Here is a 23,382-nt window from a genome sequence, read left to right on the forward strand (position 1 = left end):
AGTGCAGTTAATTTTAAATGCTCAGTCACAGGCATGTGAAAAGAGAAGTGTTTTTAACCTGGATTTAAAAATGTGTATGTTTGGGGCACGTCTAAGATCTTCTGGTAGTTTATTCCAGTTGTATGCAACATAACTGCTAAATGCAGCTTCTCCATGTTTGGTTTGGACTCTGGGCTCCACTAGCTGACCTGTGTCCATGGATCTAAGAGCCCTGCTCAGTTTATATTCTTCAAAAGTATCAGAAATGTATTCTGGAACTAAACCGTTCAGTGATTTATAAACTAAAAGCACCACATTCAAATCTATTCTGTAGCTGACTGGAAGCCAGTGCAAAGATTTAAGAACCGGGGTGATGTGCTCAGTTCTTTTGGTCCTGGTTAACATTCTAGCAACAGCATTCTGTCCAGTTAAGAGGCCATTACAGTAGTCAACCCTACCAAAGATAAAAGCATGGATGAGCTTCTCTTGGTCTTTTTGGGACACCAAGCCCTTGATTCTGGCTATATTTTTAAGATGATAGAATGCTGTTTTGGTGACCGCTTTGATATGACTGTTAAATGTGAGGTCTGGGCCCATCAGAACAATAAGATTGCGCACTTGATACCTGGTTTTTAGGGCCGGAGAATCCGGCTCTTTACTAATACTAGTTTTTATTTTTGTTGCCAAATACAATCTATTTTATCTTGGTTTAATTGTAGACAATTTTGGTTCATCCAGGTATTTATGTGCTCTATACAGTGACACAGTGAGTCTGTTGTGCTGTTGTCATACGGTTTGAGAGCCATATATGTTTGAGTATGGTCGGCATACCTGGTAGTTAATGTTGTTGTTCTGTAGAATTTGGTCCAGAGGTAGCACATAGAGATTGAACTGAAGCGGTCCGAGAACTGATCCCTGGGGAACTCTGTATGGCATAGCCACCCTATCAGATTCATGATTACCAATGGTGACAAAGTATTTCCGGCCATCTAGATAAGATTTGAACCAATTATGGACTGTCCCGGAGAGATCTACCCAATTTTCCAGCCTATCTATACAGTGGGGAAAACTAGTATTTGATACACTGCCGATTTTGCAGGTTTTCCTACTTAAGAGTGGAAAAAATAATTTGATCCCCTGCTGATTTTGTACTTTTACTACAAAGCATGTAGGTCTGTAACTTATCATAGGTACACTTCATCTGTGAGAGACTGAATCAAAAACAAAAATCCAGAAAATCACACTATGATTTTTTTAATAATTAATTTGCATTTTATTGCATGAGATAAGTATTTGATCACCTACCAACCAGTAAGAATTCCGGCTCTCACAGACCTGTTAGTTTTTCTTTAAGAAGCCCTCCTGTTCTCCACTCATTACCTGTATTAACTGCACCTGTTTGAACTCGTTACCTTTATAAAAGACACCTGTCCACACACTCAATCAAACAGACTCCAACCTCTCCACAATGGCCAAGACCAGAGAGCTGTGTAAGGACATCAGGGATACATTTGTAGACCTGCACAAGGCTGGGATGGGCTACAGGACAATAGGCAAGCAGCATGGTGAGAATGCAACAACTGTTGGCGCAATTATTAGAAAATGGAAGAAGTTCAAGATGACGGTCAATCTCCCTCGGCCTGGGGCTCCATGCAAGATCTCACCTCGTGGGGCATCAATGATCATGAGGAAGGTGAGTGATCAGCCCAGGACTACACGGCAGGACCTGGTCAATGACCTGAAGAGAGCTGGGACCACAGTCTCAAAGAAAACCATTAGTAACACACTACGCCGTCATGGATTTAAATCCTGCAACGCACGCAAGGTCCCCCTGCTCATGTCCAGGCCTGTCTGAAGTATGCCATTGACCATCTGGATGTTCCATAGGAGGAATGGGAGAAGGTCATGTGGTCTGATGAGACAAAAATAGAGCTTCTTGGCAACTAAGGATTAGCTCCGTAAGAAGCATCTCAAGGCCCTGGAGTGGCCTATCCAGTCTCAAGACCTGAACCCAATAGAAAATCTTTGGTGGGAGCTGAAAGTACGTATTGCCCAGCGACAGCCCCGAATCCTGAAGGATCTGGAGAAGGTCTGTATGGAGGAGTGGGCCAAAATCCCTGCTGCAGTGTGTGCAAACCTGGTCAAGAACTACAGGAAACGTATGATCTCTATTTGCAAACAAAGGTTTCTGTACCAAATATTAAGTTCTGCCTTTCTGATGTATCAAACACTTATGTCATGCAATAAAATTCTAATTCATTACTTAAAAATCATAAAATATGATTCTTGATTTTAGATTCACTCACAGTTGAAGAGTACCTATGATAAAAATTACAGACTTCTACATGCTTTGTAAATGGGAAATCCTGCAAAATCGGCAGTGTATCAAATACTTGTTCTCCCCACTGTAATTCTATGATCTACAGTGTCAAATGCTGCACTGGGATCTAATAGAGGAGTACATCAACTGACTCAGCACTTATTTATGGAGAGATACTGTAGCTATGGCTTTCATAAACTAAGCATTGGTACTCTCATTAATGTACCTTTTCTTAACAGAAAAAGAGTTTACTGGAACATCCCGGGTGATCAGTGATAACAAAATGACACAGAAATGATGAGACATGACCAAGTCTTTAACCATGACAGAGGACGTTTCGAGACCTTTAGAGATCCAGATCTACAGCTCTGGAACAAATTAAGAGACCACCACACCTTTTTCTTTTCTTTCCAAAAAAGTCGAAAAGGTAGGTTTTGAGTGAGGAACAGAAGGGTTAAAATTAAGAGATCACTGCAATTGAACGTTTCTGTTCCTCACTCAACTTTTTTCTACTTTTTTGGAAAGGATAGAAAAAGTTGCAGTGGTCTCTTATTTCTTTCCCGAGCTGTAGAATGTGGCCTTGAGTGTGTGTATGTTCTTTCACATGTTGAGTGAGATCAAAAGTGTCAAGTTGTGCAAAATGTTCTTGGTCATTATTGTCTGTACAATTATCTATGTGGATGTTAACATCCCCTGTGATAATAAACAAGTTATAATCAACTGATACAGCAGAGTAGTTCAGCAAAATCATCAATAAAATGTGCAGGGTATCGTGGAGGTCTGTAAATGGTTAAAAACAAAATTTAGGGCGGTACCCTTAAATGTAAAACAGAGGTAATCAAAATAAATAAAATTGACGTGTTGCAGTTAACAGATTAGACAGGTTTACTTTATAAGTTGCATGCACTTGATTCCTTCTAATCAACACAGGAAGAGATATACCGGGTCCTAGCTTGTACTCAAAACAGTACGCTTTGCTATATTCACAATAGCTGGGACCATAAGCACATCACTCCATCCAGACAGTTTGTCATGCTGATGTGCTGGTGAGACCACTATGAGGTTTATCCCCAGAGCCGGCATCGCAGCTGTTGTGTTTGCTGATGCGCCAGGTAGACAATAACTGGATTCCTTGAGCCAGCATTACAATTCAACCAGTGACACCAGGCAGAAGGATGTGTACATCATCAGACTGCGGAAACAATGGAGGAAAACTTGAATGGATCAATTTAGTCTACTGTAAAGCTACACCTTAGTTGGTATTTATCTTGGTGAGAGTCACGTTTGACAGTTCTGCGGAATGTTATAGGTGCGGATAATTAAATTTAAATGATTTAACTGAATGTTATTTGCTTCTTAATTTCATTATGTTTAAACCCAGTTTCGAATTGTTTTGCAATGCAACCTTTGGTAGTTTTGCCTCATTATTAGTTCATAGACAAACGCGTTTTTTCCTAACAATTCTGATCGACAACAGAAAACCACACAAGCGTGTAAAATATTTTGTCGAATTTTGTCATCTCCATCCATATTTTCTAATTACACAATGCAAATTATAATGCATGTATAGAAATATTTGTTGTTTGGACAGAGAACTTCCTGTGATTTCTCACAAAATAAAAGCCATTTTATTTCTGGTGAAAATCATCTTAAAAAATTACAACCACAGCATTTATTCCGTCATGTCCTGCCTCCTGCACTCCTCGCCTAAACCAAACAGAGTACTTCCAGTAAGTGAGAAAGTGTCTGACTCAACAATTTCCTGTTGTGTGCTACATACAGTGAGGGAAAAAATTATCTCCTGCTGATTTTGGACTTTTGCCCACTGACAAAGATATTATCAGTCTATAATTTTAATGGTAGGTTCATTTGAACAGTGAGAGACAGTATAACAAAAAAAAACGATCCAGAAAAACGCATAAGATATTATAAATTGATTTTAATTTTAATCGGTGAAATAAGTATTCGCCCCCTCTTAATCAGAAAGATTTCTGGCTCCCAGGTGTCTTTTATACAGGTAACGAGCTGAGATTAGGAGCACTCCTAATGCTCCGAGTGCTCCTAGTCTCAGCTTGTTACCTGTATAAAAGACACCTGTCCACAGAAGCAATTTGTTTAGCACCAATAACTTTTACTACGGAGCCATGCTGTTGTAATATGTGCAGAATGTGGTTTAGCGTTGTCTTGCTGAAATAAGCAAGACATTCCCTGAAAAAGACGTTGTCTGGAAGGCAGCATATGTTGCTCCAAAACCTGTATATATTGTTCTGGTGGCTTTACAGATGTGCAAGTCACTCATGCCATGTGCACTAATGCACCCCCATACCATCACGGATTCTGGTTTTTGAGCTGTGCGCTTATAAGATTCTGGATGGTCCCTCTCCTCTTCAGTCCGGGGGATGCGGCATCCATGATTCAGAAAATCTCACATTCGTCAAAGGACAGTTTTCCACTTCGCCTCAGTCCATTTTAAATGAGCTAGAGCCCAGAGAAGGCGGCTGTGGATTTTGTTTAGATCTGGTTTCTTCTTTGCGTGGCATTTGTGGATGCAGTGACGTACTGTGTTCACAGACAATGGATTTGGGAAGTGTTCCTAAGCCTATGCAGTGATTTCCACTACAGAATCGGGTCTGTTTTTAATGCAGTGCCACCTGAGGGCCCAAACATCACGGCCATCAAATATTGGTTTTTGGCCTTGTGTTTTGCATACAGAGATTTCTCTGGATTCTCTGAAACTTTTAATGATTTTATGTGCCGTAGAAGATGAGATCGTCAAACTCTTAGCAATCTTACGTTAAGAATGTTACTTTTAAGTGTTTACACTATTTGCCTGCACAGTTTTTCACAAAATGGTGAACCCCTCCCCATCTTTACTTTGGAAAGACTCTGGGATGCTCTTTTTATACACCATGATTTTACTTACCTCTTGACAATTAACCTAATTTGTTTAGTTTTTTAGCATTACACAACATTTCCAGTCTTTTGTTGGCCCTGTTAGAAATCAGCCATTTCGTGTAGTGGTTGACATAATGATTGCGCATCCGGTCATCAAGGGAGAGAGTAAGTCAATTATATTTTACAGCATTTGATAGTCCATTGTTCATGATGTTACAGACCAGATCTTAATCGGATTTAAAAACAAACTTATCTCAATCCCATTGGTTGATTACTGTCACGCTTTTGACCAAACGTGATTGTGTACGGACAAACAATGTTCTTTTGTAAACTAAACATAACAAGCATACATTCATACACTTCAACACTTTTGAAACATGTTGCTGGCATCAAATTCAACATGGGCATATATTTTTGAAGACACTATATCTTTCGGTTTCAACATTTGATATGTTGTCTTTGTACTATTTTCTATTGAATGTAAGGTTTAAATTATTTGTACATCATTGCGTTCTGCTTTTATTTACATAAATATTATTTTTTACTTTTTAGCATACTGGAAATACAAAAACGTGCATTTTCAATTCCACGATAGTTTTGTCATACTAAATAAAGGCGCAATCTGCTATTTCTGTTAATAGAATTGGTCCATACTAGGGCTCGGTGGTAAAATCCTTTTTACAGGAATTTGCGAAAAATTAAGAACTACTGCAATAACAGGTCATTTTGTTCCTGGCTATAAAGCTTGGGGAGGAAGAGAAAAACAGTTTGGCAAGACCTGAATGTGACTGCATGTAACCTAATAATGTAATGTGTACATCATTTTAACCTACTAGTAAAACTATTGTGGAACGCTGATACACTATAACTACAAACACGATTCCAAAAAAGTTGGGACACTGTACAAAATTGAATAATTTACAAATCTCATAAACTTATATTTAATTCACAATAGAATATAGATAACATATTGAATGTTAAAAGTGAGACATTTTGTAATGTCATGCCAAATACTGGCTCATTTTGGATTTCATGAGAGCTACACATTCCAAAAAAGTTGGGACAGGTAGCAATAAGAGGCCGGAAAAGTTAAATGTACAGATAAGGAAGAGCTGGAGGACCAATTTGCAACTTATTATGTCAATTGGCAACATGATTGGGTATAAAAAGAGCCTCTCAGAGTGGCAGTGTCTCTCAGAAATCAAGATGGGCAGAGGATCACCAATTCCCCCAATGCTGCCCTCAGACGGCACTGCATCACATACAGGAATGATACAGTAATGGAAATCACAACATGGGCTCAGGAATACTTCCAGAAAACATTGTCGGTGAACACAATCCACCGTGCCATTCGCCGTTACCGGCTAAAACTCTATAGGTCAAAAAAGAAGCGGTTTCTATACAGGATCCAGAAGCGCAGACGTTTTCTCTGGGCCAAGGATAATTTAAAATGTGGCAAAGTGGAAAAGTGTTCTGTTGTCAGATGAATCAAAATTTGAAGTTAATTTTGGAAAACTGCGATACCATGTCATCCGGACTAAAGAGGACAAGGACAACCCAAGTTGTTATCAGCGCTCAGTTCAGAAGCCTGCATCTCTGATGGTATGGTGTTGCATGAGTGCGTGTGGCATGGGCAGCCTACACATCTGGAAAGGCACCATCAATGCTGACAGTTATATCGAAGTTCTAGAACAACATATGCTCCCATCCAGACATCGTCTCTTTCAGGGAAGACCTTGCATTTTCCAACATGACAATGCCAGACCACATACTGCATCAGTCATGGCTGCATAGAAGAAGGATCCGGGTACTGAAATGGCCAGCCTGCAGTCCAGATCTTTCACCCACAGAAAACATTTGGCGCATCATAAAGAGGAAGGTGCAACAAAGAAGAACTAAGACAGTTGAGCAACTAGAAGCCTGTATTAGACAAGAATGGGACAACCATTCCTATTCATAAACTTGAGCAACTGTTATAAAAGAAGAGGGGATGCCACACAGTGGTAAACATGGCCTTGTCCCAACTTTTTTGAGATGTGTTGATGCCATGAAATTTAAAATCAACTTATTTTTCCCTTAAAGTGATACATTTTCTCAGTTTAAACATTTGATATGTCATATATGTTGTATTCTGAATAAAATATTCAACATCATTGCATTCTGTTTTTATTCACAATTGTACAGTGTCCCAACTTTTTTGGAATCGGGTTTGTAGTCATTTAGATATCATAATGATTCACTGGTACAATTGCTATTATGTGGGTAAAGTTGTCTCCCACACCTGCTGCTGTATGGAAAGGCAGACCTGTCCTCAAGCTCTGGGATCTGTAGTCTGAACAAAAAAGGTGCACATTTGTGGTATTTTGGAGCCTTATGCTTAATTTCCACAGCATTGGTTATTTGTTTTTATATTGTATTTAAAACATTCAGGAATATTTTGTCATGTAATGTTTTGGCCATTTTAGCCCAGCCCTAGTCTACACAGTCAGCACAGACCTTACTGTAGCAATTTGTAGGACTGATATTTTTTTGCTTTCTCATAAATAGCATTAATGATGTATTTGACTAAATCAAAGGTAGTGTGGCAAATGCTGCTTTGCCACAGGTTTTTCGGTAGCCCTCTAAGCCATACACACAACTTAGTTAATTACTCTTGGGTACTTGAGGTTTTGGAATGCATGTAACTAATTTGGAAAGACCAGAGTGCTTGTAATGCCAGAGTTATGGATCAATTCCTACGGAAGGCAAAAATGTATGTAAAGGTACTTACTCCCGTAAGTCACCCTGTATTAATGTGTCTATATTATTCACAGGGTCAGGGTTTAATCATTTTTATTTTACTATTGTTGTGAATATTTCATAGTTGACTGCTTCAAGTCCCTCCATTTTCATGTGGCAAAATCAACCTGTCAAATAAAGTTATACCCCAAAATTGGAACTGGGAAATAGAAATAATTGCAGCTTTCTGAAAAGGGAACAGTTTTGTGGAGCCACTGCATTGACCTTGCTGGGTCAAAAGTCATGCACTGGATAGAGCTCTCGTTGCAGGTGGTCCTTCCTGAAGTTTGACTGCTTGTATCTTATGTATTAGCCCTTGAGGACATTGAAACGTGTTGTATTAATGCATTGGAATGTAATTTTTTTCAATATTTCAACCTGTTACTGTAATTGAAACATGTAATGTTGATTATAATTTAAAGACATTGTGTATTTGGAAAGTATTCAGACCCCTTCACTTTTTCACATTTTGTGAATTTTGGAAATTAAATTTAAAAAAAATCCTCATCCATCATATCTAAGTAAAAACAGTTTTTTTGACTCAGACCACAATACTTTGTTGTAGCACCTTTGGCAGTGATTACAGCCTCGGATCTTCTTGGGTATGATGCTACAAGCTTGGCACACCTGTAGTTGGGGAGTTTCTTCCATTGTTTTCTGCAGATCCTCTCAAGTTCTGTCAGGCTCGATGGGGAATGGCGTGTTTAAGGATATTGTCCTATTGGAAGGTGAACCTTGGCCCAGTCAGGATCTGTCAGGCATTCTAGCCTAATAGTTACATTTTGGTCTCATCAGACTCATGCTCTCAGAGTCATTTAAGTGGCGTTTGGCAAAGTACAGGAAGCATGTCATATGCCTTTTACTCAGGAGTGACTTCCATATTTCCACTCTTCCATAAATCCCTCATAAATTGAGTTTTTTTAAAGGTTTTTTAGAGTGGCCACTGGGTTCTGACCAAGGACAAAATGACTGTTTACATGGCTCTAAGAGTGCTTTAAATAAATCACTGAATGCTTTATTTTCTTTTTTTTAATGTTATTAACTTCTCTAGGTCTATAACTGAACACAATTCTATCTCAACAATATTCGTTCTTTGATACACTCAAAAAAACATTGAGAAATATCATATAAATGTGAAGATACTTGAATTTGATTTGGTTCATAGGAATTTCTAGCATGCCAATAAAATGTATAATGTTTTTGTCTTTATAGGGGCACTGTCTAGAATCCTGCCTCAAACAATAATGAAACAGAATTTTAAACAATACCTAGACTTGAATAGTATTAGCTAGTTTCACATGGAAAATTAGCAGGTTTAGGGTTGGGCGACTACATGAAAGTGCTACCAGCGAGAAAGTTTCAATTAGGAAACCCTTCACTCGTTGCCCTTCACTCTGGCTGTGATGCCCCGAAAATCATGGTATGCCCCACGGTCACCATGGCTTTTGTGCTCCTGCTACTGTAAAAATCTTGCGGTCAGTAGTTCGCAAGTTTGTTTGTAGTTCGCAAACACAAGAACGGACTACATGCAGGTAACCTATGGCGTCACATTAGTCTCAAAACTCACGTACACACAAGATAGAGTCGAGAGAGCAGAAACACAAGCTGCGCATGCAGAGGACCAAACTTGTGCGCACGCTGGTGCCACTTCAAGGAGAAAAAATTAGGTCAAGAGCAGAAAGTTATGTTGGCCCAATCCCAATGTCAACACTCACAGACTCAGACTTGGAAGCACGATCTCGCGAAGTCTGTGAGGGCTTATGGCTGTCCCACTGTCAAATTGTCAAGTGCACAAGGGCTCTTTCGCAGACATTTTGAGCCCTTTATGCACTCTTTTTGTATGTCCGCATTTTTGCAGACTTTGCCTGAGGGAATTGCCCACAGTTCATAGCGTTGAGACGTGAAACACTGAGTTACCAGGGAAAGCCCGGATGCGAGAGAGAAATCTCAGCAAACCCGTTTAATAAGATACGGTAAACTGCACTATGTTAACAAGGATTTAAGAACACATGAAATCAGAGGAATGTAATCACCTTATTACACACTTAGTATATTGAACTATTTATATTAGTTTTTGCTTAATAATGTTGTTTTGAAATAGTACATTGATTGACAAATATGTAGTGTTATTTACAATGACCTCTTGTCCACTCTGTAGGGCAAGAGCCTGCCAGACATATACACTGAAAGAAATTATAAACGCAACACTTTTGTTTTTGCCCCCATTTATCACAAGCTGAACAAATCTGTCTAAATCTGTGTTAGTGAGCACCTTTGCCAAGATAATTCATCCACCTCACAGGTGTGGCATATCAAGATGCTGATTAGACGGCATGATTATTGCACAGGTGTGCCTTAGGCTGGCTACAATAAAAGACCACTCTAAAATGTAACCGTCTTGAGTGGGTATAAACATCAAAATTCACCTGCGCCTTCTCGAAACCCCCTTGCTCTCCAGTGATGGGCAAACGAATGACTCTTTTTGGTGAACGATGGGAGCCGAGTCGCGAATGAAAAACAGCTGTTCATTTGGCTCTTAAATATGTTTGAGGCAAGTTGTGTTAAAAGAAGACATTTACAAAAGGCATTTGCTGTAAACCACAATTATTAAAATAAACTTGTTGTACAAAATGTTGCCCACTGTTAATTAAAAACGTTAAACAAAAATATAATTCCAAAGGAATAGCCTGAACCGTGAACCCATTAAGTAAGACATAACCCTTGACTGATGTTGTAATTGGCCAATGACAGAATTCGATAGGATATTCATAAATATATAAACATCAATAACATTAAAAAGACAAACTTGTAAAACACTTTTGTAAAATGTTAGTGTATATTACAAGATGGTAATAAGAATTATCTGTGAATGCGGTCAATTATCGTTTTTTCCTATAGCCTATATTAAAAACTGCGTGGCACCCACGAAAAGACTCAGTATCTAGGATGCCAACATGAGTAACACTCCTAAAATATCTAAAATTTAGATGTTTTTTACAAAAGAAAATTTGGAAAATGTAGTATGCAGTATTTGCAAAGCAACACTTTAAAGTTGTTCTGGCTCCACCAACAATCTCGACAGGCACGTAAAAACAAAACATCTAACAGGCCTGTTGCCACAGCTGAAAGTTGCTGTTAGTGTGTTACCTTATGCTAGCAAATGCCTCTACCACATGAGTCAGGGACCACTGCTACAACCTCTGCAACTACATCCAGTGCTGCAAGTGCATACAGTTATCAGATAAAAAATTTATAAAATGCCACCCAGACCTCCATAGGCCAGTACATGCCATAGGCCATTACCGATCTTAACAGTAATGTAAAAAATTTATTACTTGCTCTACGCACAAATAAGTCACTATATTTGTTAATTTAAGTCGTGTTCATTAGTGTAGGTGGTTGTGATGTTTAAAAATACTTTGCGGTTTACTTATGGGTAACTGAGGTAATGTTAGTCTTCTGGCTAGCTAGCCCTCACGTAACTTAACTGTCAATAGATGTAATTTCAAAGACTAAAAAATGATAATTTAACTTTGTATGTGGAAAAACCATATCAGTTTTAATTATGTTATTATTATGTATGATATTAAAAAAGTGGATAATGTATGTTTTTATGTCATGCATGTTTTTTTGCCGAACCACATAATCGGGCGGCCATGATTAGTGAGTGAGTGACCGACCGACCGACCTTGTTAAATAGCGTAGTGGTTACAGAAGCGGATCTGCAAGCTATAACTCCCGCGATCTATTCTCCACAATCAAAACAGTATGCATTTGGATAGGCAAAAACTTTGCAGGCTACAACATTCAGTAGCTACGTTATAGTAAGCCGTCTTTTCACTTAACCGGAAAGTCAGTTATCACCTATAGTTTTTGTAGTCAATGTCATTCATGAATGAAAGAAACATTTATGATTTTGTGCCATGAAATAGCTGTGGAAGGGAAAAGTTCATCTTCAGTCTCACTAGCAATTGCTCAATTCTTTTGACTAATTCTAGGAAGTAAGCCGATTACTGACTAATAAGCTGTTAAACTGGCCAGTGGCAAAAGCCATAGTTCATAGACGCTATTTGTGGTGGTGGTAAACTGAATAAGACATTTTTGTCAGTTTAACACAATGCAGGATGGTGTAGCGTGGTGTAGTGGTTAAAGACAATACCTCTCACGTGGGAGACCCAAGTTTGAATCCAGGGAGGACAACAATATGTATTTGTTTTAATTGCGGTCCGCAATAAAAAACTTTACGTTTATAGTGCGACTATTTCTTGTTCATTTTCAAAGTACGCATCCGTGCATGCTTTTTGGGTCAGGATAGACAAAGACTTAGCTAGCTACAACATTCAGTAGCTACGTTAATGTTACTAGTAAGCTTATTACTGTGCTTATTACAATGCTCAACGGTGTCTAGCGACTGATTGTGTAGTGTGTAGTGAGGTGGCGTAGTGGTTAAAGGCATCTCACTTGGAAGATCTGAGTTCAAATCTAGTGAGAACAACGACATTTATTAATTTTAAGAAAAAAACATTAGACTGTTTAACAGAATGGTTAATGGCGTCTAATAAAATATTAAAACTTGGTGTGATGTTAATGCATGACGAAATTATATAATGTCAAGAGGCTATACACCCAGCAAATGTACAGTTCTGGGGTATAATGGTTAACGGCACAGCTTTTCACGTGGGCGACCCGGGTTCGAATCTCGAGAGGGCAACACTTTTTATTGCGGGCCGGCTGAACTAGGCTTGCCAGGTTTCTTGTTTTTATCCCAAAAACAGAAATGCATCTCTATTTGCTATGATGGACAAAATTAAACACATTCACGTTCTGCTTAATAATATGTCTAGATATTATGATCACAGTGACAACTTCTATGTTTTTGGTCAAAACATGTTACACACAAATCGAATGTTATGGAATCAGATGGAGCAGGGCTGGTCATCTCTGCACAATAAGCCATGATGTTCTCACAGGCTAGGTTTCCGGGAAGGCTCTCACACCATGTGCTGTTTGTCTCTCACACGATGTGCTGGTCTTGTGTCACAGTTATCAAAGTGAACTACTTTGGAGAATATATGAAATCGCTCAAGTGACATGGTTGCACGGAATATGACTCTCTGTCGTTGTATCCCACAAGCTAGCCACTGATTAGCAGCTGATTCATTTTGTGGCTTGTAACATATACACAGGGTCCTATAAGTAATATCACCCTGGGAAAGTTATGAACAGTACTTCCTGGGTCCTCCCACACACTACACAACAAAGCCTTTCAAGCAAGAAAAGTTCAGTTCCAATAATAACAGAGATAATAATAGCTTGTGTTTGAGAAAGGTGAGGGGTGATTTAACTTTTAGTATGTGTGATGTTAGACATTACACAGGGTCTCAGTGAGTAAAATATCTCTAACGTGACAATTCTTCATGTCATATGACCTGGTTGTTAAGAAGTACTGCAACAATCACTGACCATGGCAGGCATAGTTTGTATGTATGAACTGTATGTGCGTGTGCATACTCTATATCTACACTCCGCAAGATTATCAACAAGCATTTTCATTGATTCTTCACCACTGGGTCATTTACACACATAACAATTTTTAAGCCCCTTTAAACTGTTAAATTGTGTCACCATTCATTTTAAATGTTAATAAATTCAATGTTGAGGGTATCATCAAGTTTCATGCAGATAAAAAACAAAACTAAATGGTATTTAAGACATATCTTAAAACGGGTCATAACAGGGCTAGTGCAGTGGAAGCCATTTTGTTTGAGTGGGCTTTGAATTTTAAATAAATCACTGACAGTGTCACCAGGAAAGCACCCCCACACCACACCACCGTCTACATGTTTCACGGTGGAAATCACACTTGAATATCCATTCACCCGCTCTGCTCTTCACCAAAAGCCAGTTTTCCACCAGTGTAAAGTCTATGTCTTGTGTATCTTGGCCCAAGCAAGTCTCATCATTTGGTGTCTTTCAGTAGTTGTTTCTTTGCTGCAATTCGACCATGAATGCCTGATTTGGGCAGTCCCTTTTGAACAGTTGATGTTGAGTTGTGTCACTTGTGTTATTTGAACACTCTGAAGCATTTATTTGGGTATGAGGTGCAGTTAATTGTCTATTTCTGAGGCTGGTAACTAATAAACTGATCCTCTGCAGAAGAGGTAACTTAGGCTCTTTCTTTCCTGTGGCAGACCTCATGAGACAGTTTGAACATAATGCTTGATGGTTTTTGCGATCTTTACATAGAATGGACTGTAACAGTACAGACATAATGATGGTCTTCAACCCTGCCACAACACAACTGATTGGCATTAAAGAGAGAAATTCAACAAATTACATTTTAATTAGGCACACCTGTTAATAAAAATGTATTTCAGCTGACTACAGTACCTATATGAAGCTGGTTGAGAGATTGCAAAAAGAGTGGAAAGCTGCTCTCTAGACAGTGTGGGTAATTTCATATTGTAAGAACCTACAATATGAAATGTATTTTGTTTATCACTGTTTTTGTTAGTTAGTTAGTGGCATTGTCCCCTCATTTAGCAAAATACATTTTTAGACACTGGGGACAGTGCATTGCTGAATCTTGTGGGCCAATCCCAACTTAAGCTGATTCACCCGTTTATCAACCGTCAGACACTGAATGTCTGAATGGGAGTGGAGACTGGCCAACTGTAGAATGTGGGCTAACATTCATTTTAATGCTTACATTTTTTTTCTTATCTGTTGGTCATTTGTTCTAAATACTCTTTGGAGAGCTAATATATACCGTGAAGTGCAACACTCAAATGCCTGGGTGGTAGGGTTGGTTTACATTTATTTCTGGATAATAGTTTTAAAGATGGTTAATTCAGAAACAGCTTTTTTGTGTTTCTGTATCTGCAGAGCTCATCTGTAAAAGCAAACATTATTGTCAGATATTTTTATGGCAGTCGCATACCCATTTTGTGCTTGCAGACGGGCATGATGAATGCTGTACTGCTTTAAAAACATTGGTTTAATAAAGCAGCACTTTATTACTGAACTGTCATAGTGGTTGAATAAATGTTGAACAAAAACAACAATAAGACCAACATTTTAGCTATTTTGCTTTTAAAATTGCTGTTCATAAGTGGCTGCATTTCATAACACATTGGTATGGCTTCATTCAAGTACACTGCACACAGCACACTATAGCAATAATGTCTAATGAAGCTGTAACTACACAGTGGAATATATCCAGATATCAACTACTGATTCTTTAAAGAAAGGTGGAGGAGCAATGTACTCACAATACAGTAAGTTTCAGACTAGTACTATTTGTTTAAATACCAAGCAGGAAATAATTTGCAGGGAAGATTTCAATGTGTTGCAAGGTCTTCTAAAGTGCTGAATTTCTTTCATTATTTTAATGAACAGGACGCTTCACTATTAAACATGATCTGTAGCTTGTATCCGTAGCTGCATTCACAATTGAACCATCAGTTTTGTCCTTGACATTTGTATGTGTTGAACCAAAAACAAGAAACTGATATGAAATATCATATTAATGCATTGACTGAGCTAGACTTTGGCAGAGAACCCGAACATAAGTCATCTTTCACTTGAAATTGTCAAGTATGTGACAACATAATGCCATTAGAGGTGTATTGTTGAAAGTTTAGCATACAGGTGCTGGTCATAAAATTAGAATATCATCAAAAAGTTGATTTATTTCAGTAATTCCATTCAAAAAGTGAAACTTGTATAATGTGTACATTCATTCCATACAGACTGACATCTGGTGCCACACCTGGTGCCACGCTAATCAGAGACACTTGGTGCCACACTCTAATCAGCTAATTAACTCAAAACACCTGCAAAGGCCTTTAAATGGTCTCTCAGTCTAGTTCTGTAGGCAACACAATCATGGGGAAGACTGCTGACTTGACAGCTGTCCAAAAGACGACCATTGACACCTTGCACAAGGAGGGCAAGACACAAAAGGTCATTGCTAAAGAGGCTGGCTGTTCACAGAGCTCGGTGTCCAAGCACATTAAGAGAGAGGCAAAGGGAAGGAAAAGATGTGGTAGAAAAAAGTGTACAAGCAATAGGGATAACCGCACCCTGGAGAGGATTGTGAAACAAAACCCATTTAAAAATTTGAGATTCGCAAAGAGTGGACTGCAGCTGGAGTCAGTGCTTCAAGAACCACCACGCACAGACGTATGCAAGACATGGGTTTCAGCTGTTGCATTCCTTGTGTCAAGCCACTCTTGAACAAGACACAGCGTCAGAAGCGTCTCGCCTCGTGTCTCGCTAAAGACAAAAAGGACTGGACTGCTGCGGAGTTGTCCAAAGTTATGTTCTCTGATGAAAGTAAATTTTGCATTTCCTTTGGAAATCAAGGTCCCAGAGTCTGGAGGAAGTGAGGAGAGGCACAGAATCCATGTTGCTTGAAGTCCAGTGTAAAGTTTCCACAGTCAGTGATGGTTTGGGGTGCCATGTCATCTACTGGTGTTGGCCCACTGTGTTTTCTGAGGTCCAAGGTCAATGCAGCCGTCTACCAAGAAGTATTAGAGCCTGCTGCTGACCAACTTCATGGAGATGCAGATTTCAGATTTCAATACCCCCATATATACTACATAATCCTAATGTTTTGATGTCAGTGAAACCTTTGGCTTACAGCCATAGTGGTATTCATTTGTGCTACATGAAACCCTTTTTTAAAGGTTTTATTAAGAACCCCACCATTCGAAATGGAACCTTTATGGTGCTCTATTAATGTTTTTACCATGGTTCTACAAAGAATGATTTGAAAAGTTTTTATATCAAAGAAATGGTTCCGTTGTTAAAAACCTTTTTGGATATATATAAATCCATTCTGAAATGGTTATAGACTCATGAAGAAGGGTTATGATAACCTTTTATAGTCTTATGTGTTGGTTTTACATGCTTATGAAGAGCCATACTGTTTTTTTTATTATTCTGGTCAGACTAACATAATTTTAATTAGCTTCTATACATACAACTGACATTATATTGTTAAATGTTTTTCACATAAGTAAGATATCTCTTGGGAGAGTTGGAGGTCCATGAAAGAAAATTAACAACAAGTGGCAGATTAGGTAAACTGTGCTATAGACTGACAATTGGTTTGGAATTGTTGAAATATTTTATTATCATTCCATAGATTATCTAGAACTACATTTAATTGTAATATATTAGGCTTTTGAAAGGGATAAGTAAAAATGTGTATTATTGTGTACACTCAAGGTATATCAAATATGTTAAAATGATGAAGATGAGGAAAAATTAGAGACTATCGCCTTTGGATGTGGCCAATTTTTTGAGCTATTCTAATTGATTTCCTCTTTTTTTTGCATACAAATTGTTTCGTTTTTTTCTGACTGACTGACTACCCCTTGTTAAATAGCGTAGTGGTTAGAGAAGCGGACTTGTGAACTATAAAGTTCCATTACCTTGTTACGCAGATCTTTTGACAGTTCTTTTCTACTCCCCATGGCTCAGTATTTAGCCTGATCAGTGCATCCACATGAGAGCTAACAAACTCATTGACTTTTTATTCACAGACACTAATTGCAATTTATAAAGCCTCAGGTGTGAGAAATTAACCTTTAATTACCATTTTAACCTGTGTGTGTCATCTTGTGTATCTGTAACAAGGCGAAGCATTCAAGGGTATGTCAACTTTTGATCAGATCCATTTGCGTGCTTTCTGCTATCATTATGATTTAAAAAGGAGCCAAACAACTATGTGATAATAAATGGCTTCATGGAATCAGTATCCTTAAATAAATGTGTAAGTTGCATGATCAGTCATATTTTCAAAATCAATGCCAAAATTTCACAATCTCTGCCAGGGTTTGCAAACCATACTATACAATTTTTGCTTGGTGATGCCTCATTCTGATTGGATATTCGTCGTCATTTAGAACTATGTCAATGAACGGCATCACTGTCTTACAGTAGCAGTAACTCAGTCTGTGGTGATGACCAGTTTACAAACTTTGATGAGTTAATTTCACTCCTGGCTTGAAGTTTGACTGGGCTGTATTTTCACATCATTTTAATTCCTACTCTGAGCTTGGTCTTTTTTTGGTCTTAAAAAAATCTTTAACATGATTCTTTCAGGATTTTTAAAAGGTTTTGTGGATACAGTCTCCCAGTGTTGATGGAAAGAGAGGACCAGCTGGTTGGTTAGACTAATTCAGAACTAAAACAAATCATCAAAGAACATAGATGTTGAGTGGAAAAAAATATTCAAACGTATCCTTTGATAAAACAAACTTTTCTCTGGGAACACAAAATAAGTCTATGGACAAAACTTCCGCCCGTACCATTCTCAGAACCTTACAGGAAACCCTCAAGCTTGACGGTAGACTCTGTCTCTTTTCAGTTTCTTTGGTATTTTTTGTTAAGAGAAACCGCCTTAACCCATAGCCACAATTTTGTGCCCTCCCCTTTTCACAAGGGAAAACAAATGTTGCTCTCCTGTGAGCATGCATTCCTCCTGGCACTCCTCTCTGTGGATTTCTCTACCCAAACCACCCTGCAGCCACAAGCTACTCCAGAGAGCCTGCAATTCAATGAAGATCAGTCATATAGCCTCTAGAGGCAGCAGCCCTACCATTTCTGCTGGAGAGGTGTCAGTGTTTTTAGTTGGGAAGTGCATGGGGAAGAATTGACCTGACTGCAGCCGTGCTGTTCGTCAGCTCGGGAAGGCTTTATTCATAGGGAATTTAATTGCAAGCAGCTTTCGTGTGGTCAATCCGAGTTGGCTGGCGAGCTGGTTCACTGTAGCACGTCACTGGGGGCTGTGTGTTAGTGTGTGTGTGTGTGCATTCACTGGTGAAAGCGATTGCCATGAAGCCTCTGGACAATGAGCCAAATGCTCCGTGGCTCTGGAGACGCGAGCCTGGATGAGGGCGACACTGTGGACTACTACGCTTGGTTTTGGCTGGGAAAGTGACCGACGGAGGGTGGTATGGAGCAAGGTGAGGAGGAATGTTCCCTAGTATCCATGGCTTAATGGGCTCTTATTCAGCCTTTTGTGCTGCCTGGTTCTCTGCCAACATTACAATAGTTTGCAAACCGATAAGGTTTGTGTGTGTTGGGAGGCATAATTGACCTGAAGTGTATGTATGTGTGTGTAGAGTTTGACTAGCGTACACATGACTGTGTCCTATTGACTGTGACGAAACTTCCCCCTCTTCAATGGTTTAAACTCGACATAGCAGATGCCTGCGAAGCAGGGGATAGGCTATCACTTGGTGTCATGCTGTGTGATCAAGTGCAAAATGGAGGAAATGTCAAATAGTCTCGCAAGCTGGCAGTCAAAGGGTTACCAAGTTTATGTTGCTGCTTCCCGCTGCTTGCTACCGAGCCTGTTACCGTGGCGACGGTCCTGATTCCAACTGGCTTTGAGAGTCTTATTCATTTACATTACTCTCATAACTCCAGAAGGCAACTTGAAGATAAGCATTAGCAGCGCACAGTAAGATCTGTATGCACGAATCGTCCCATATAGCTCTCCACATGGCATCAGCCTTGGTTTATAAATAACATGTTGCTGGAAATGGGCCTGCGCCAATATTAGCCCTTATCACATAATCGTGCCAGGTCTGTCTTTGCACCCAATTCCCTTCTAGAATTTTTCTGTGTTAAGGCTTGTGGATACATTAGTATAATTAGAAGAACATTTATTTCTCATTGACTCTCTACCAGTAGCTGTCAGGCAGTTTTCATACATTCTGGTAGTACTTTTGTGTATTTTACTTTGTAAATGTACAGTGTTTGTCACACAATATTGACACAAAATAATAGAGGATCTTATTTAGTCAAACCTGGTCAGGCTCCCAGGTGATACATCTCCTCTATACATGACCTTCATTAATTAATTGATATAGTTATTTTTTTATGTGGGCACACATGTGAATGTATGCCACAATCATGGTTCAACGATGGTAACATTACCATAAACCTGTCATGAAATTTTCTGTGTATTTAGGTATTTCAATTTTTTGTTTTCTCTACATCAGTCTACTAGGTAAAACAATTGAGTTCTCATATTCAATGACAACCTTGCCAAAGGCATTCAGTTCCAAAAGAGCACAAAAAACCACCCAAGTAGTTTAAAAATCCCAATGAACTGACAAGACAAATCAAATACAAAATGGTTTGTTAGAGTCAACTGGTATGTTGATCTATAGCACCTTGTTTATTTTATTTATGACGGAATGTGGTGTGATAAGTGCCATTATTATTATTATTTGTTGGTGTCAGTGAGTCTGGTGTTGTGTATGTAGTTGCATTTGTTCCAATGGGTCTGGTGTTGTGTATGTAGTTGCATATATTCCAGTGAGTCTGGTGTTGTGTACCAGTTAACCAGAATGTAAAGGTCACAGTGATTAATATAGAAGGGGTTCTTTGTAAGAAAGTGGATGACACTGTTGTACGACCCTGTTTCCAAAAAGGTTAGGACACTGTAAAATGTAATGAAAAACAGAATGCAATGATGTGCAAATATTTTAAACCCTATATTCAACAGAAAATAGTACAAAGACAACATATCAAATGTTGAAACTGAGAAATTTTATTGTTTCTTGAAAAATATATGCCTACTTTTAATTTGATGCCAGCAACATAAAGGCAACAAAAGACTGGAAATGTTGTGTAGTGCTAAATAAACCTTGGTGGAAGATCTCACAACTTATTAGGTTACAGTGCAATCGCGAGGATATTATGGTAAACAGTGCAACAATTTAAGAAAATTTTTTCTCAACGTAAGATTGCAAAGAGTTTGGGAATCTCATCATCTACGGTACATAATATCATTAAAAGATTCAGATAATCCGGAGAAGGCCGAAAACCAATATTGGTTTGCCGTGATCTTTGGGTCCTCAAACGGCACTGCATTAAAAACAGACAAGATTCTGTAGTGGACATCACTGCATGGGCTCAGGAACACTTCCCAGAACCATTGTCTGTGAACTCAGTACATCACTGCATCCACAAATGCAAGTCAAAACTTTAGCATCCGAAGAAGAAACCATATATAAACAAGATCCAGAAACGCTGCCGCTTTCTCTAGGGCCAAGCTAATTTAAGATTAACTGAGGCGAAGTGGAAAACTGTCCTGGAGTGAATTCAAAAATTTGCATTTGGGAATCATGGACGCTGTGTCCTCTGGACTGAAGAGGAGAGGGACCATCCGGATTGTTATGAGCGCACAGTTCAAAAGCCAGCATCGGTGATGGTATGGGGTGCATTTGTGCACATGGCTTTTGGAGCAACATATGCTGCTATCCAGACTGTGCCTTTTTCAGGGAAGGCATTGCTTATTTCAGCAAGACAATGCCAAAACACATTCTGCACGTATTACACCACCATGGCTCCGTATTAAGGGTCCAGGTGCTAAACTGGCCTGCCTATTGTCCAGACCTGTCACACATTGAAAACATTCCCAACTTTTTTGGAAACAGGGTTGTAAATCTAATTTATTTAGCTTTTTAGAGTCAAGCCTGTCAACTATATCATCATAGTTTAGGAGGGTCATATTTTGAAGGGGAAATATACTGTATACAATATATAAAATATATAGAATCCAAATATTTTGAAAGTAATTGAAAATCCTAAATAGTATTTCAGTGAAAAAATTATTTCTCAATAGTTTATATCTGAATTCAAAATCTCCTTCAATTCTTTCAGCAGTTTTTGCATGGTTGGAGAATGCTCCTCCAAGTGATCTCGCATAAGGGAATAATATAATAGATCAAAAACAAAAAGACTTTCAAATGTCGCTGCCAGCAACAACCCATTTCAGCTTACAGACCCATCCCATTTTGCACTAATTTGGTAAAACATGCTCCACGGCATGGATTGATTCAATGTTGTAAACTAGTTGGTCTGTTCCCTTCTCTGCTCTGCATCTTTGACTCTCCTGACCAAATGCTTTCCTGGTAAATGAGAGAAACCTATTGTCTGTTGTTGATAATTGTAATAATATCTGTTTAGGCTTTAACATTTACCTTTATTGTTGCCTAAAAAATATTTGTAATGGGAACTTCAACCCCTTACACTTGTAATTGGCCTATATTGATATGGCTTTATTAAACATTTTGGTTCAGAAGTAATATAAAGGCATATTCGAAAAGAGAAGCAAATTTTTGTCTGTTAAAATAACACCAAATTGATCAGAAATACAGTGTAGGCATTGTTTATTGTTAGAAATTACTATTGTTTACTGGACAATGCTGATTTTTTAATGGAATATCTACATTGGCGTACAGAGGTCCATTATCAGCAACACATCAGTCCTGTGTTCCAAATGGCATGTTTGTGTTGCTAAATTTATCATTTTAAAAGGCTAATTGATTGTTAGAAAATCCTTTTGCATTTATGTTAGCACTGCTGAATCTCTTGTGCTGATTGAAGAAGCAATAAAACTGTCCTTCTTTAGATTAGTATGGCCAGAAACAAATAACTTTCTTCTGAAATTTGACAGTGTATTCTTATTCTTATTAATGAAGACTACTCCATGCAATAAATTGCCAAGAAACTGAAAATCTCATACCACGTTGTGTACTGCTCCCTTCAAAGAACAGTACAAACTGTCTTTAACCAAAATAGAAAGAAGTAGGAGGCCCTAGTGCACATCTGAGCAAGAGGACAAAAAAGAGGAAAAGAAAGAGACTCCTCAAAGGTCCCCAACTGGCAACTTCATTCAATAGTACCCCACAACAGTAATTTCAACAGTAAAGAAGCGACTCCAGGATGCTGGCCTTTTTGGCAGAGCTCCAAAGAAAAAGCCATACCTTAGACTGGCCAATAAACAGAAAAGATTAAGATGGGCAAAAGAACACGAGACACTGGACAGAGAAAGATTGGAAAAAAGTGTAATGGACAGACGAATCTAAGCTTTGAGCTTTATATCTCAAAGAATTTAACACTATTGTTGTTTGCTCCTTGGGGTTTAAAGCCGGGTGTCTCTGTAAAGCACTTTGTGACAACTGCTGTTGTAAATACATTTGATTGATTGAACATTCTTGAGATGCAGAAACGAAAAGACGCTGGAGGAGACTTTCAAGCATGGGGACGGCCATGTGGTGGTCAGGGTGTGCTTTGGTGGTGTTAAAGTGGAAGATTTGTACAGGGTAAAAGGGATCTTGAAGAAGGAGGACTATCGCTATATTTTGCAAAGGCCTGCTGAACCCTGTGGACGGCACTTGATTGGAGCCAATTTCCTCCTACAACAGGACAATAATCCATTACACAGCTCCAAACTATGTAACATCAATTGAGGGAAGAAGCTGTTAGCTGGTATTCTGTTTATAATAGTGGCCAGCAGTCACTGGATCTCAAACCTGTTGAGCTGTTGTGGAAGCAGCTTGAGTTTGAGTTTGTGGTATGTAAGAAGTGCCCATCAAGCC

At 38.8% G+C, this 23,382-nt stretch overlaps 1 protein-coding gene across 9 annotated transcripts in view; it reads left to right on the plus strand.

Moving 5' to 3' along the window:
• chd6 (chromodomain helicase DNA binding protein 6) overlaps positions 1–23,382 on the plus strand; it is a 197,865-nt gene that overhangs the window by 39,243 nt on the left and 135,240 nt on the right. For 4 of the 9 annotated variants that reach the window (XM_029113756.2, XM_029113751.2, XM_029113749.2 and 1 more), the window contains exon 1: positions 18,748–18,948. The exons of 3 other annotated variants lie outside the window; for them this stretch is intronic. In XM_029113756.2, coding sequence (XP_028969589.2) covers positions 18,874–18,948 — 75 coding nt within the window. In that variant the 5' untranslated portion in view covers positions 18,748–18,873. Of the gene's footprint in view, positions 1–18,747; positions 18,949–23,382 lie in introns of those variants that run through there. 2 more of the 9 variants (XM_029113748.2, XM_029113755.2) reach the window with 1 other exon arrangement.

Source organism: Esox lucius, chromosome 17 (assembly GCF_011004845.1).
Source record: "Esox lucius isolate fEsoLuc1 chromosome 17, fEsoLuc1.pri, whole genome shotgun sequence".
NCBI classification, from domain to species: Eukaryota; Metazoa; Chordata; class Actinopteri; order Esociformes; family Esocidae; genus Esox; species Esox lucius.